Raw genomic sequence first — 16,228 nt, 5'->3', positions numbered from 1 at the left:
TGCCCTCTCCCTGTGCCGTGGGCAGAGCAGAGCCCCTGTTACACCTGATCCCAATGCCAAACACTGATGCTCTCTTCACCAAAAGCCCTCTGGAAAGGAAGCCCAAGGCTGCCCAAGTAAGAGCATGGAGGGCCCAAGCACAGTCATTGATAAAGTCCTAGTCAGGAATAAGTAAAAACAGAAAACAGCTCTAGACAAGGTGAGAGCCAGAAGGATCTTAGAGGGAACTCTGAGGTCAAGGAAGAAAAGGTGGCCAAACCAGTGGACAAGGAGACTGCAAATGTGGGGGAGGCAGTCTAGGCTGAGCGGCTGGCTTGTGAGCCTCAGTTTTCTCATTTATAAAATGGGAATTAAATGTGATAAGGCAGTTTCCAGCTCTGACTTTTAAGATTCTATCCAGAACTGCCCGCCCATTCCAGCTCTCAAAGCCATCTCTAAACCATGCCTGTGTTGCCTTTCCCTATTCCTGGATCCACTCTCATCCTTGGAGGGCTGGATTCGGCCAGTCCAGGAGGGCAAACATGGAGGCAAGAAAGTACAGAGGCTGGAGAGGCATCATCTTTTCCTCTAGGTAATCAGACTGAGGGCAAAACATTAGAAGCCTTGAAGCTGGACCCACTAGCTCTTCTAGGTTCCCCCAGTCCTGATGTCATCCTCCCCTGCCCCCAAATTTAGGACCATATCCAGGGAGCCTTCTTTTGTTCATAGTTCCAGCTACTAACCTTCTAGGTGACCTTGGATAAGTCAGCTAACTTCTGACTAGCTTCCTTCCACAGAGCAGAAACTGACTGCCTGCTCCTTCCCCAAATCCCCTGTAGCTCACTGCATCCTTGCCTCTTCCAGGCAGCCCTCCCAGCTTCAGGGGGGAAGGATATACTCCATGGAACTGACTCTCCGAGAAAACACACCTGACTTCCAGAGCAAAAGAAGAAAGAAAACCTTCCTGGGGCAGGCCCTGAAAGGTGGGCATCGGAGGAGTGGTAGCTGTCCCAGGAGGAACACTTTGGGGTCCCCTCATCCCTTGGCAGTGCTCCCAGCCCACTCCTGGCCTGCATTCACTCATGGCTAGAAGGAGGAGGGGCTTGTCTCTTGTTGGCTGAGTTATGATGCATGACTATTGCTGAGAATCTCTGTTCACATAACTCCAACAAGATCAAACTCCAGTTATAGGAGCTCCCTAAGAGGTCTCCCAGGCCTGGAGGGCAGGGCCCTATCTCTACAGAATCTATCTCCAGAGGTGAGTTATATCTTATTGCATCTTGGTATGGAAACAGACATGACCATTTGCTTTGCTGATGTTAACAGCCCCAGTGAGCTTCACATTCATGGTTTAGTGGGTTCAATTTATTGCCAACAATTAGATATTAAAGCCATTTTAGGAGCCGAGGTTCCACCTGTAAAGTCAAGGGCGGGGTGAGGGCCGATTCACATCTGACCAAGCCATCCTGAGCCCTGGACTCACCCCCTTCTGGGTGGTCAGTGGCAGAGCCTACAGAAAGGTACTTCCAAAAAGCCCGACTTCCTTGTGTCCCATAAGGCTGCCCACACACTCACTTCTGTCAAGGGGAGGCTGGATGAGACCAGCACTCTTCAGGTGTGTTGTGCTCTCTTTTGCTCCTCAGATACTCAAAGGCCTTTTCAGCTACAGGGCCTTTGCACTTACTATTCTCGCCACCTAGGATGCCCTTGCTCTCTTTTTACAGTCAGTTCATTCTTAGTGAGGTCCTCTTCTCAGAGAACTCCTTGACTCTCTGTCCTGGTCTGTCACCTCACTCTTTGGCTGTGGGCTCTACTGTCATTGGAGAAGGAGTCCCATCTGCTTAGTTTGGCCCAGCCAACAGCACAGGGAAGCCTGCCCACAGTAGGCACTCTGGGCCAATCCGTCCCCTCACCCGACTGGTGCCCTGTGCCCCACAGTCTCTGGCCCCCTTCATGACCCTGGGAGGAAGGGTTCTCTGAGCCTGCCTGGCTGCCATTGGGCAGAGCCTTCTCTGCCTCATCTGTCTCCCACCGCAGGTCTGGCCAGCCCCACTGCACAGCCTACTGTGCCCTGACCTGGCACGGACCTTCAGAAAAAGAGAGGCCCCCAGGGCAGGTGGGCAACTCAGTCAGACAGGAGCTGTAACTACAGCTTCTTCCAGGAAGTCAGTCTCCTTTCTGAAGGCTTTAACCTGTGACTCAACACTTCCCTGAACACCATCAGGCCCCCCGCAGTCTGTTGTGTGAGGTGAATTTTTTCAGTACCTATGACTTGCTGGGAGCTGCGCAGAATGTCGTGCCTTACCTTTCACAGTCTCACAGCCTGGGGAAGGCATTGCTGGCTACATGTTCTAATGAGGAAATGGGCTCAGAGAGATTAAGGGAGTTGTCCAAGGTCACAGAGTGGAGTCAAGAGGGGATCCTAGGATGTATGACTCATACCCAACATCTGTCTCATCACTGGGGAACGACCCTGAGCTTAAACAATCCTGAGACCTGCCAGGCACTCCCTACCAGGTTCAGGGGCCAGAGGCTGTAGACGGTCAGCCCCAAGAGTCCTTCCTCCAGCATCCAGGATCACAGAAGATGAGATGAGGGAGGGACAGGTTTGTGACACCTCCAGCTAGACCATGTCAGGGAAGGGGTCAGATGACATTGGGACTCTAAGCAGGGACACCTTTCTGTTCCCCTTAGGAAGGGGAGTGTGGAGATTCATACTCCTGAGTTCAGACTCTGGTCCTGTTATCCAATGACCACTGCCAGACTGTGATCCATACCACACATAGGAACCTGGGCAGTTTCTTCTGGTGCCATCCAAGCTTTAGTGACTTCATCTGCAAGATGAGCATAACCTCTACCAAGGAAGGCTATTGGAAGAACAGAAAGGTAAACAAGGTCATGTGTAAGACATGTCTAGCACATATGAGGTGCTCAAAACATGGGCTCCAAGGCATAACTGGAGTAGGCCAGACTAGAGCTTAGTAGCCCAGCGCAGCCCCTCACTCACCTGGCCTTTCTTGGTGGGCCCTGAGACCCTCCATCCAGGCCCAGCAGTCCATGAGTCCAATGTCCTATCACCTGGAAGGGAGGCTGGACTGGGTAGGGTCCCCACATCTGGGGGCCTGCCTCATTCCTGCACAGAGAATCTCTGCCAGGTCTAAAGGTTGATTGCTTCCTGGCTTGCTGTGAACACAGATCAAGGCTGGGTGTCTGAATGGGGGCGTAATCTGCTTTATCCACTGTCCCTGCAGCAGGGACAGGATTTGAGGGTAAGGCAGGCTACCTGAGGCCTCCCCTGATGCCTCCTCCTCATCCCACCACCTCCTCTTTGCCCCACCTTTCTCTGTCCAGAGTGAACTCCCCACCAGAAAGGGGAAAGCAAACCTTCCTCAGAGAGCCATGACCACTCAGTCATATCTGATTGCAGCCCACCAGACAATGAAGGCAGCTGTTCTCTGCCTGTGTCCATGAAGTCTGGACTGTCTGAGGGCAGGAACAGTGGGAGAAAGAACAACTTGAAGCCATTTTGCCATGTCAGAGCCCTGCCTCCTGTCCTCACCAGCCATGAACCTTGGTGAGCCACTTAGCTACTCTGAGCCTTGGTTTTCCATCTGTAAAATGGGGACCATAATGCCTACTTTGAAGGATTTGGGATAAATTTTGTTAATGTCTAGTTCAGTGCTCCATAAAGTTGTATTTATTTATTTATTTATTTATTTTTAGAGACAAAGTCTCACTCTGTTGCCTGGGCTAGAGTGCAGTGGCATCATTGTAGCTCACTGTAACTTGAACTCCTGGGCTCAAGCGATCCTCCCATCTCAGCCTTTTTTTTTTTTTTTTTTTTTGACAGAGTCTCGCTCTGTTGCCCAGGCTAGAGTGCCGTGGCATCAGCCTAGCTCACAGCAACCTCAAACTCCTGGGCTCAAGCAATCCTTCTGCCTCAGTCTCCCAAGTAGCTGGGACTACAGGCATGTACCACCATGCCTAGCTAATTTTTTCTATATATTTTTAGTTGTCCAGCTAATTTCTTTCTATTTTTAGTAGAAATGGGGGGTCTCATTCTTGCTCAGAGTGGTCTCGAACTCCTGACCTCGAGCTATCCTCTTGCCTCGGCCTCCCAGAGTGCTAGGATTACAGGCATGAGCCACCGCGCCTGGCCTCATCTCAGCCTCTTGAGTAGCTGGGACTATAGGCACAAGCCACTAAGCCTGGCTAATTTTTTTTTTTTTTTTTTTGGTAAAGATGTGGTCTCACTATGTTGCCCATTCTGGTCTCAAACTCCTGGCCTCAAGCAATCCTCCTGCCTTGGCCTCCCATGCCTGGCACATAAAAATTTTAAGCGTATAAACTTTTATTTAAATTAAATCTCAGGAGAAACTCCAATACATAAAATAGCACTGTAGAAAGTAGAAATGCGGTGGTGGCGCGGGGTGCCTAGGACTCCTCTACCAAATCCTGTGGGTCCAATGTAAAAAGACCTGGCCCCAACTCTGGCAGCCATCTCTGGAGCCAACTAGAAGTGCTACAGCTTTAAGAGAAGATGCATGTATTATTTGATAAACTGGCTGACAAAAAGCTGGGTATGTCTTCAGGAGAGGCAGATGGGGGTGTGAGGAGAGGGGAATGCACCACACATGAAAGTACGTTGGGGGTGCTAAGAAGGAGGAGCTGTTACCAGGTGCCCGCTGTCTCTCTCACCCCTGAGCACCCCATTCTGACTTCCTACAGGAGGTGGGATGAGGAAATGAGAGACCCCCTTGCCATGACTGCCTCTCACCCAGCAAACAGGCTTGTTCCCCATTCTTCACACAGAATGTCTTGCCTCACCTTTTACCTGCCAACTGAAATGCCCTTTCCCTAAATCTTTGTTTAACCAAATCTGGCTTTCCTGTTCAGTTCACATTGTCGCCACCTCTGGGAAGCCTTCTGTGATTGCCCACAGCCAAAAATAGCATTTCCTTCCTCTGACCTCCTCTGGCACAAAGGGCAGTGGCTAAGAGCCTGGGGCTCAGTTTCTCCATCTGTAAGATGGGAATGTGAGGACTAAGTGAGATGATCCATGTAAAGCCCTAGCAGAGTCCTGGCACACAGTAGGTATCCACTGAATGCTTACCCAGGTGACCACCAGGTGGCCCCACACCCCATTTAACCTGTCCTGCCTGCAGCCAGCTCCTCTGGGTCCCAGGGAACTGGTTTCTCCTGGTCAGGGGAAGCAGAGAACTGGCAGAGTGCTGGGTAGGTAACACATCACCTAGCAGACACTTGCGCTATGTTGGTGACCAAGACCTTTGGGCTTGGCCACCCCTCTCTCTTTCTCCATCACAGTGCTATCCCACCCTTCTGAGGGTTACTCCCATTTAACAGATAAGAAAACTAAGGCCTAGCAAAGTGCATGATCTACCTGACACCAGAGAGCATTCCTCACAACCCAACTGGTGGTAATGTGTCTGTCAAGGGGGTTGGAATTACCTGGTTGTGTTTAATCGACATCTCATTTTACTAATGGGGAACTTCAAAAATAAGAATGGCCTTGCCCAAGGCCTCATGATAATCAAAGCTCAGGTCTCCTGGCTCTTGACAACCCCACCCTATTCTACTCACACGGTGGGAGGTGGGCTTCCTAGACCCTTCCCTGCCTGCTGGTCTTGATTCCAAAAGGTAAGTATGCTGGCTGCCCAGCAGAACAAAAGGAAGAATTTTACCCTGCTGGGCTTGCAGGCTGCTTTTACACTGCTGGGCTTGTGAAGACCCATTAGGGATGCAAAGGCTTGGCCCAAGGAAGCCAGGTCTGGAGACAGCCACACAAGGCCTGCCCTCCCCCCACTCCATGCCTGCCAGGAAGAGTTTCAAGCAGGCCTGGAAGCAATGAGACCCCCGCAGAGGCCACAGCAGGCTGCATTTTGAGGCTCAATTCTGACGCTGCAGTGGAGGGGCTGAATCGAGGGCAGAGAGGGGCTGGTGTAGAATACCAATGAGGCAGGCTGCTGGGAGCCAGCCAGCATCAGGTTTGGAGGACAGAGTCAGGAGCTGTTGGTTAGGTCAGGGGGCGCATCACTGGGAAGAGGTGTCTCTCTCTCTCTCTCTTGCACACACACACACACACACACATACACGTACACACATACTCACACATGCATATGTGTGAACATACCTCTTATGGAACTCTTTACTGAAAGCTCCCAAGGAAGCTACCATGAAGCCCATGCAAATGTCTGTATATAGATTAGTTGTTATGAACATGTTGCCACTTGGCTTCTTAGCTCACCTGATACTAGCTGATTATCAGGGATATGCTCCCATTTCACAGACAACTACACTGAGGCCCCAAGCGCAGTGTGACTTGGCCAGGCATCTAGCCTCCCAGCCCTGGCTTGTGAGAGCCACACCTGATGCCCAAGATTAGGCAGCCAGGGCCTGGGCTGGGCTTATCTTTGGGCCAGGCTTCTCATAAGCTCTTGGAAGTGGCCAAACAGCTGTGGAAGATAAAGGAACAATCCTTCCATCCTGTCCTCTGCCAACTGCCTCTGCTGCACTCCCTTCACCACCTTATAACAGTAGGGACCATATCCCTTACCCCGTAACAGCAAAGGGCCAAGTGTGACCAATAAGAATCCTTCCCTGAGACTGGCACACAGACACCTGAGCAGATGACGTTCCGGACTAGGACTTCAGTGGCTCTGGTCTTGCCTGTGGAGAAGGCTGGTGCAGGTGGAGGATCAAGACCAGCCCCAGGGAGAAGCATAGACTGGCAGAGGTGGGGGACAAACAGAGCCCTAGAGCACAGAGTCCCTTTGTCCCCAAGGCCTCAGCCACTGCAGTTCTGCCTTCAACCCCATAACCTATCAGGCACCCTTCCCAGCCACTGGAGTACATAAGTCTCTCTTTGACTTAAACTGCCCATGACACCCCCTTCTCCTGGGGTCACATCCTTCCTTCATAGACTGCATCAAGACCGTGATTCAGTGCATGTTTGTGTCTTTTGTCCTCTCCCTCATAGATATGAACACTCTGAGTTGAGACCACTGTCTTAAGCTTTCATTGCTGCCTTCCTTGCACCTAGCACAGGGTCTCAGGCATAGCAGGTGCTCAGTAGCCAAGTGAGGGCATCCATCTGTACCTCTGCAGCTTTGTGACTAGATGGACTATATCTACCTTTGCGTCCCGCCAGCATTTCACCAGACTTAGAGAGTATACTCGGGGAGATGGCCTGAACCACAGGCTCCATGGGGTCCCTAGAATTTATCTGGCCACCCACTTTGAAGCCAGGACTGGAACCGAAGCCCAGGAGGTCCACATGAGGCTGCTCTGGAGAGCAGGACTTTAGAAGTGGAACCCCAGGGGTGGAGAAGGCCTGATCTGAGTGGAAACTCTGAGGTAGATTTGGGGCTGGACTGCTCTTTGCTCACAATTCTAGGTACTTCTCTCTTTTCTGATGGCTAAGGATGCTGGGATGGCTAATGGGTGCTGGGCATGAGCTGTGCACCTGGCACCCCACTAAGTGTTTCACATATATCATCTACCCAAATCCCCAGGTAACTCTACGAGGTGGGCTCTATCATCGCCAGTACATGGTTGGGGACACTGAGGCCAAGGAAGCCGAGGGACTTGTCCAAGGTCACCAGGCTGGGGAGCAGCAGAACATCTCAGGAGTGCTTGCCTGCCCCCTGCCTTCTAACATCTCCACACCCTCCCCCTCGCCCTGAGGGAAGGCGGGAGGAGGAGGAAACACCAGATAAGCTCTTGGAAAACTGGGAGGTTTCAAGACAGGAGCTGGGGGAGAAATGCCACAGTTAGAGCCCCCTTGAGGCTGCCTGCAAGGCTCCGGAGGGGTGAAGGTGCTCTGTTACTGGAGTAGTCAAAAGACAGTCTTCCAGCAACCCACCCCCGCCCCTCCCCTCCCCGATATTCTCACTGCCAAATGAAATCTGGCAGCTTCTGAAAATAGCTCAGCGCTGCAGCAGGCACTCTGCCCGCCCTTCAGCAGGCTGGCACGCAGCTGGGGGTGGCCGCTGTGGGCAGACACTGGCACACACGGGGCTGGGGGTGGGTGTCACACACATAGTGCACAGGGGCGGCACAGAGCTGGGGGCATGCGGCAGCTGCCATCCCTCAACATCTCTGACCTTTCCATGCCCAGTGAGGACGCGGTGGCCTGGGAGACAGCCTGGCATGTTTACCAGGCCTGGGGCACCCTCTCCAGTCAGGGTGAATTCATTAGTGGGCGTGAGCAGCTGCCCTTGGGCCACTTTTGTCCAGCCATGTAGACAAAGAGAAACCCAGAAACCAGGGGAAAATGCCAAAATGGTGTTTATTAATATCTGCATGTAAAACCCAGCAGTGTTGTCCTATCTGCTGGCCTAGGGTTTCCCAGCCAGTGAGAGAGGGGCCAGGAACCAGGAACTAGGCTGGGTGTCAGGCACTTGTCAGCCCATACCAGGCACTCAGCACCCTGAGGCTACGTGGGGCAGCATGGGGAGGGGTAAGCCTGGATCAGCCAGAAAGGGGTCGTCCTCTCTGCTCCTCGGATGCAGGCCCGAGCCAAGCGAGACCAGACTTCTAGGGGGCATTGCTCAGTAGCCTCCTACCCCCTCAGGTCTGACCCAGAGGATAGAAAGAGATGCCTGGTTAATGGGAAGCCTCTTGGCCCCACCTCCAACCTACACTTTCATAAAAGCACACCAAAAGGTAGCCCCTGCCAGCAACAGACAGGGGATTTCCTGCCTGAGATCTGGTGAGCAGGTAGGGGCAAGGGAAGTGTACTGGATTTTGTCACAGTGAAATTTTCCAAAGTGGAAAAGGGTTAAAAATACCCCTCACCTTCAATTGAGATTAAAAAAAAAAAAAAGAAAAAAGAAAAAAAAAAAAAGAAAAAACACCCTTTGGATATGGGGTAGTGACAGAATGGCTGGGCCCAGGGACTCCCTTTGGGGACAGCTCTGAGTGCCCTCTGGGCTGGGGCTGCAGCAATGCAGGGCTGGACCACCTAGGGAGGCAGGCAGACTGGACCCTGCAGGGTCAGGGAGACCAAATAGGGGTGAACCTGAGAGGGGCAGCCAGTGTGAGAGACCACGCTCTCTAAGAAGGCAGAGGTGGACTCTTGACTGCCCCTCCTCCCTCCCTTGCTCACTTACTCTGCAGTCACAGACAGCAGCACTGTCCCTGGTCACCATGGAAACCAATGGCCCGATGCCTTTCTCAAGGCCAGGCCCATCTGCCCACCCCACAGTGGGGTGTCTCCGTAGAAAAAGGAAAGCCTAGCCACAACTCCCAGTGGCCTAGAAGGCTAAGGCCATGCCCCAGGGCAGGACAGAGCTGAGGCATCACTCAGGCCACCCTGGCAAAAGGTGCTGCAGCTGCAGCTCCTCAGCCTCTAGGCTCTGACCCTCTCAGCCTGAGCCTGGGCCAGAGCTCTGAAGGAGGTTTTGGGTCAGGGTCCTCCATCCTGAAGTTTCAAGTGACAAATTAAAACACAACAAAATAATCCTTTTGTTACAAGAATGACCCTGGGCCCTCCTGGCCAGGGCCTCAGCACACTCCAGTCTGTCACACAGGCTGAGAGGCCTGGTTCCTCCAAGGCCCCATGAGCTACTGGTTGTTGCAGCCCTGTGAGGCTGAGGAGCTGCCTGCCTGCTTTTTTCTCCGCTTATTGAGGAGCCGGTTGTTAGAGGTCTTCAGGTCCTTGATCTTCACCTGGTCGTAGTCCACCCGCATGGTAGCCAAGGCACTGGTCATCTCCTCCTGGGGACAGACAGGATGGGAGGCACTAAGAGGTGAGGATGTACTGACCTTAAGAGCCATCACCCTCTTGCCTTGGAAGCCCCTTAATAAAGTCAGGGATGGCAGTGACATCCTGTGCTGCCCCAGTGCCTACTGTGTGCCCAACACTGAGCCAAGCCCTTTGTGTCACATAACGCTTACTATAGTCCTTTGTGGTAGACACTGAGTTTATCCACTAAGGCACAAAAGGAGAGTGACTCCCTGGGACCACACCAAGGGTAAGTGGGACAGGGAACTGAACCAACTCCACCTGCTCAGAACCACAAGGCCTGCAGAGAATGCCATCTCGCTGGATATCCGGGACACTGGGGCCTGGAAATTGTGCCCTGGGTGCCCCAGAGTTCTGAGCCACTACCCCATATGCTCAAACCTGGCCTCTGCTGAGTCTAAAACCAGGCTGACCACCCTCCCAAATGTTGCTGGTTATAAGGAAGGTTATGACCAAAGCTTGGGCCATAGCCCTTTCACTGAACCCCTGGCCCAAAGGCTCCCTTCATTGAGGAAATGAGCCAGGAGGGTCACCCTGAATGGGTTGTGTGCACCAATACTTGGAGTGCCATGGTTAGACCACTGGAGCAGTCACAAACACCCTGCGTTCCAGGCACAGGGGAGGCGCCAAAGATCCAGACTCTGGTAGTCCATTTTTCTAGAACCCTGGAACCTACAGGGAGACTAAGGCAGAGCCTACCCACCTTGACTTCATCCCAGTGGTCTTTGTCCTCCTGCAGCACTCGGGCTGTGTGGAGCGGGGTCTGTGGCACCACCATCGATTGCTGAAAAGAGCCCCAGGCCCACGGATTAGAACCTGGCGGCACCTGAACAGCACTGGCCCCCCCTCCACACATATACACACAATTCCATGCCCTTCTCCCAGTCTTAGATGAGGAAACTGAGACTGAGGGGTGAAGGAGTCTGACTGGAACAATGGCAAAGCCAGGTTGTAGGTAGAGCCTTACTACCCATCTGTGCACACAGGTCCATCCCAGCCCCACACTGGGGCCTCCAGAGCCACCACCCTCCTGCCTGGTGACCCTGCTCTAGCTCAACACCCTGCCTGCTGCAGGATGAGGAGGTGCTCACGTTGATCCAGGGGTGGTTCATGAACTGTGTGATAGTCAGTCTCTCCGTGGGGTCTGTCTTCAGCAGGAGGCGGATCAGCTGCTTGGCTAGGGAGGCCAAGGAAGAGAGGGGAAAGGTAAGGTTGCAGGGTTTCTCAGAGCCAGTCCCCCAACCTTTCCCCACAGACCACAAGCTCTGTCAGGGCAAAGGGCTGCATGTGCTTCCACATTCCTAACCCACAGAAACAGTAAGGTAATAACTTTCTTGTTTTAAGGCCCTAAGTGTTCAGAATAATTTGTTAAGCAACAATAGATAACTATTTAATGATATAGGACAGATTAGTTTGTGGTCACCAGAGGGGATAATATGAATGAGAAAGGAATTACAGGGAGTTTCAAGGAGGCAAGTTTTGAGCCCATTTGGCAGATGTAGAAACAGAGGCTCGAAAAGGTTAGGTGACCTTGCCTACCGTCACACAGCCGGGAAGTGGGGCAGCCGAGATTTGAACACAGGTCAGTTTGACACCAAAGCGATACCTCCCAGAATGAAGGCTGCAGGGGTGAGGTAGGACAGGCTGGGGCAGAGAAGTTCACTCACCATCTTCAGAGACCTCTGACCACTCAGGATTCGGGAAGCCATACTGGCCCAGGCGTATCCTCCTCTTCATCCCTGGGGAGATGGCCTGGCCCGTGTTGGAGTAGAAGGGTGGGAAGCCACACAGGCTGGGGGAGGGAGGAGGTCATTCAGCATGAGGTGAGGGGCAGTGCCAGGGCAGACCCATTCTCTACCCCAAGGCCCTGACTGGGAGGACAGGCAGCCAGACACCATGACAATAGTACCAGCCCTCCAGATTCCCAGACACATCCCAGGAATGCCATCAGCCCTTGGCATGGGGAGACCCTCAGACAGCCTGAAGGAGTAGTATCCCATGACCGGAAGGGAAGGGCAGCCTGCATGAGGAGTGATACACACAAGCCCCTTACCCAGATGTAGGCGGAAGTGGCACTGAGGGTGCATAAGGGGGTGGGGAGAGGAGGTGGAGGAAGAGAGTGGGGATGGTACTCACAGGATGTACATGATGACACCCAGGGACCACATGTCGCATGACTTGTCATACTTCTCTGGACCCAGGACCTCAGGGGCTGCCAGGGTAGAGGGCACAGGAGGGCTCTCAGCCCCAAGGGTCTTGGAGCCCAGCCAGGAGCCTGAAGCCTGGGCTAGGTGGGAAGCAGGTGCCCAGGCTGGGAGGTGGGGCAGAGCAGACTGGTGTCTAGCACCTTCTGGGAAGGCAGCATGTGTGTGAAGGTGGGGGAGGAGAAACAGCTCCCAGAAAAAAATAAACCACTTTCAGACAGCCCCCTAGCTCCTTTGGGCCCCGAGCCCCTCTGCCAGTCTCAACCTTGGCGAGGGAAGAGAAGGGAAGAAGGCCAGTCCAGAGCTTGATGGGGTCCTGCCATAGGTGAGAGGGCCTCAGCCTATCAGGTGTCCTGTGTTCCTTGCCTCCCTGAATGCACGGCCTAGGTCACAGGCAAGGAGGAGCCAGGGGAAGGGCTCTGCATTCCACTGTCAGCTTGGCTACCAAGCTATGGGGCCTTGGTCTTCCCATCTGTGCAATGAGATGGGTAGGCCAGAGATTTTAAAGCTAAAATACTGTAAAATATGTCCTGGTAAACAGGGTACCATTTCAGCTGTCTCAAGGGGCTCCCTACCCCTTCAGCAGCCCTCCCAGAAAACTTCCCATGAGGGAGACATGTCCTCTGCCATTGGCCCAGTGTCAGGTTCGGGGCACTTTTGGCAAGGGGCCTTTCCAGATCTCGGGGCTCCACTTGCAGAGGAGTGGGGAGCTTTTCCAGGAAGCATGAGTGTGTGCACACTTCTAGGCCCCATCCACGGCCTGGCCTAAGCAACCGTCTCCCATAAGGCAGGTGGTTGGTATCCTGTGTCCCTCTAATGTAGGAGGAAAGGCCTGCCCACTTTCTGAATATGAATCCCAGGAAGAGAAAAACTGGAGAAAAACAACCGCAGTTGGGCTCCGTCCCGAGCTGATGGCAGCCTTTTATCACATATATATTTAGAGCTGCTGTGATGTCATTCAGCTCACAGGCCACAGCCAGAATTTTCCTGGATCTATTTTCAAAAGCAGAAGCTGAAGTTTGGGAGAATATTTTTGCAGCCTCCGGCCCCCCACGTCACCCGCCTCCATCCAGACAGAATTCTCCCCCTCCCTCCTCGCTGGGCTTTAACCCTTTGGTTTCTGCAACCCACTGGCTGTCCCATACCACAGCAGTGTACAGTTGGGGTGAGGAGGTACAAACCATGTCCCAAGGACTCACCCACATAATAGGGAGTATAGCAGGGTGTCTGCAGGGCATTTTGGGTGGTCTCCTTGGCAAAGCCAAAGTCAGTGAGCTTAAGTACCGCATCTTTCTCCTTGGACGTGTAGAGCAGGTTTTCAGGCTAGACCAGGAAGAGAATGCATTGGTTTACAGTTAGGGACCAGGTGGCGGAAGAGTCCCACAGTGATCTTCAGCCAGACTCCCCCACTCCATTCTAATGCAGGAGGAGCCAGGTCCATCTTATAAAAAGACCTGGGCCTTGGCCATCAATAATATGTGCCAAATATAGAGAAGACCAAGGTGATACTTTTATTCACAGAGGGGAAAGTGAGGCAGGTCTTTAGCCAAGGTTGTGAATGACCAAGTGCCATCAAGAGCCTAGGGGCGGGAACTTCTGATTCTGCATTGGTGACACTGCCACGAAATGCCAGAATGAGGGCGCTGGGAGAAGGCAGACTGCTCACAAGCCAGTGCTGCCAAGCACATGTCCTACGCCCAGCCCAAAATGAAGCCTGCGGGACAGCCCCACCTCAGGTTGCTCAGGGGAGAAGGCCCTGACTGCTCAGACCCCGAGGGCTGCACAGAAGCAATTTTGCTGGCTGTAAAGCACAGGGAGGCCTGGCAGACGAGGGCAGTGGGGAAGTGTACATAGAGGAAGCAGCCCTGGAACCGGCTTTTAATGAATAGGTAGGATCTAGGCCCATGGACAGAAGAAGGAGGGACCCTCAAGCAGAGCTGGGGTAGGACAGGGTGTTGGATGGAGCTCCAGTTTGGAGCTAGTGGAAGCTATTTCTCAGGTTCTGTTGGAGATGATCTGACCTTGTATTGGGATAAAAACTGAGGGGCAGGTTTAGTCTACACAAGGGAGTCTACTCTGCAGAAAGCTTTTCTCCCCTTGGAGAAAAAAGAAGCCAGAGCCAAAGTAAAGCAAGGATTCAGAAGGTATGTTTGTTGTGGCTCCACATATATCCAGAATCAAAGGATACACTTTGGGAATATTCAGCCAGATGGACCTGATGTAGTAGCTGGCCCCTCAGCTCTCCTCTGCCCAGTCTTAGGAGGAAATAAGGCAAGGGGGGTAATGCTCCAGGCCTGGGGCAGAGGTCCAGGAGGAGCGGATTCTGCTCTGATGGTGGTTCACATATGTGTGCTTATGTGTTCAACTACATATGCCTGTGTATGCAAAGCTGCCTCAGTTTGCATTTCATCTGATCCCGATGACCTCTAAGACCCAGTCCTCCCAGGACAGGAAATTTGGAGAGCTGAGTGTCCAGCCTCAAGACCATCCACTGGAAGGGCAAGCAGCTCCAGCAACTGGAACTATCTCTATTCCTTCCTCTAGTGCCCAGCAACTGGCTTCTTTCCCTTAAAATGCTGGCATTAGAGGGACTAATCTGTCAGAACTATGGCTATGACTTCACAGAAGCCCCAACAGTATCAGGTGGTCCCTGCCTGAGGCCTGACACATTGTGTGTACACAAAATTTCTTGCTGAACAAGTGAACAAATGAATCCCAGTGCAGCAACTACACAGCCTTGTGAAAGCCATTTAATCTCTCTCTGAGCCTCATTTTCCTCATCTGTAAAATGGGAAATGGCACCTATCTCACAGGGCTGGCTGAGGATTAAGCTAGATGTGACTGGAGGTAGGCAGTCAGCTTATTACTATTAGGATTACACAGTGTTTGAAGGAAACAGGAGACCCACCTGGCAAGAACAGTGTAAGTATGCTGAAACCAGGGGAGAAGAGGCTGAGAACAATCTGGGCCAGGGAGCAGAGCCTTTGAATGCTGACCAAGGAACTTGGCCTCCATCCAGTGGGTGCTGGAAGCCATCAGGGCTTGTGGAATGGGACAGCACTCTCTTCCCTGGTCCCCCAACCTGGGTCCTGGAGCCTCACCTTGACATCTCGGTGGGCGATATTCTGGCTATGCAGGAACTGGATGGCAGTGCCAATATCCCGCATGATCTCTGCAGCCTCTGCACACACAGAGGAGAGGGGTCAGTGATGCCAGTCAAAGGTCAATCAACCTGGGGGCATCCACCCTATCATCCCTCCTTGGCACAGTCTAGTGGGCCAGCATTCCTGCTACCTAGGACCTCCAACCTGGACCCCCATCCCAGACACCCCAGTCTCCTCCGAGGGTGCCCCCAGCCCACCTAAACTTCTTTCCTCAGTCCTGGGCTACCTCTCTCCACCTCAGCTGCTGGTCAACACCAAGAGGTTTTGAGGCCTCCATCCCAAGGCCATGGAGAGTCCATCTCTAGCAAGGTATCAAAGATTCACAGAACCCCTTGAGGGGATGGACACTGGGTCCCACCCTCTCTTGTTCAGATGGGAATACTGAGGCACAGAGAGGAACAGGGCCTTGCCCAGCATCACATAGCAACTCTGGTCCATCCCTCTCACCCTGAACCCCACCGCTGGTCAGCTGCATGCATGTACCTCTCTCGGTGAAAGCCTGGTCGCCACGCTCCTGAATCCTGCTGAACAACTCACCACCTTCCATGCTATAAGAGAAGGTGACTGTAAGCAGAGGGGGGTGGGAAATTGAGCATCATCCTGCACTTGCCCCAAATCTTAGGCCCAAGCTTCAGGCCCTGGTGAATAGCCACTATCAGCCTCCCCATGCTTTGTAGAACTTGGTGCATGGTGGGTTGTAGCTTGGATGGGTTGAACTGAACTCTTAGAAATAGAAGAGGTTGGTGGGCTTTGATCCCTGCCAGGAAGCCCCTGTGTTTCCAGCAGCACTGGCCCTACCAGCTGTAATGCTTGGGTAGCCCCAACCACATCCAAGTCTCAGTCCCGCCAAATGTGGAATGAGATGTCAATCAGCATCCTATGACCACTGTTCTCTGGGCACATACTGTGTGCTATGTCCTGGGCTCCACCCTGCATGAGCACTGCTGTGTGGTCCTGGGCTGGTTCCTCCACCTCTCTGTGCCTCAGCTATCTCTTTGGCAAAATGGGAATAATATTATTAGCACCAACCTCACAGTCATGAAGATTGACTATGTGATACACATGGGACACTTAGGATGGTGTCGAGCACAGCATAAATGCTACATTAAGATCTT

General features: G+C 52.8%; 1 protein-coding gene across 1 annotated transcript in view; it reads right to left on the bottom strand.

The window, feature by feature from the left end:
* Positions 1-8,281: 8,281 nt before the first annotated feature.
* The window catches only part of MAPKAPK3 (MAPK activated protein kinase 3), a 29,562-nt gene continuing 21,615 nt past the window's right edge, over positions 8,282-16,228 (bottom strand). Inside the window, exons 4-11 of the mRNA XM_069473667.1 lie at positions 15,597-15,661; positions 15,051-15,130; positions 13,149-13,272; positions 11,882-11,957; positions 11,413-11,537; positions 10,837-10,922; positions 10,449-10,529; positions 8,282-9,717 (exon numbers count right to left, since the gene is read on the bottom strand). Of these exons, the coding sequence (XP_069329768.1) occupies positions 9,565-9,717; positions 10,449-10,529; positions 10,837-10,922; positions 11,413-11,537; positions 11,882-11,957; positions 13,149-13,272; positions 15,051-15,130; positions 15,597-15,661 (790 nt within the window). The 3' untranslated portion in view covers positions 8,282-9,564. The remainder of the gene's footprint in view (positions 9,718-10,448; positions 10,530-10,836; positions 10,923-11,412; positions 11,538-11,881; positions 11,958-13,148; positions 13,273-15,050; positions 15,131-15,596; positions 15,662-16,228) is intronic.

The sequence above is a fragment of the Eulemur rufifrons genome, chromosome 7 (genome assembly GCF_041146395.1).
Source record: "Eulemur rufifrons isolate Redbay chromosome 7, OSU_ERuf_1, whole genome shotgun sequence".
Taxonomy (NCBI): Eukaryota; Metazoa; Chordata; class Mammalia; order Primates; family Lemuridae; genus Eulemur; species Eulemur rufifrons.
The sequence above is the reverse complement of the archived record's forward strand: the minus strand, read 5'-3'. Positions and strand labels throughout refer to the sequence as shown.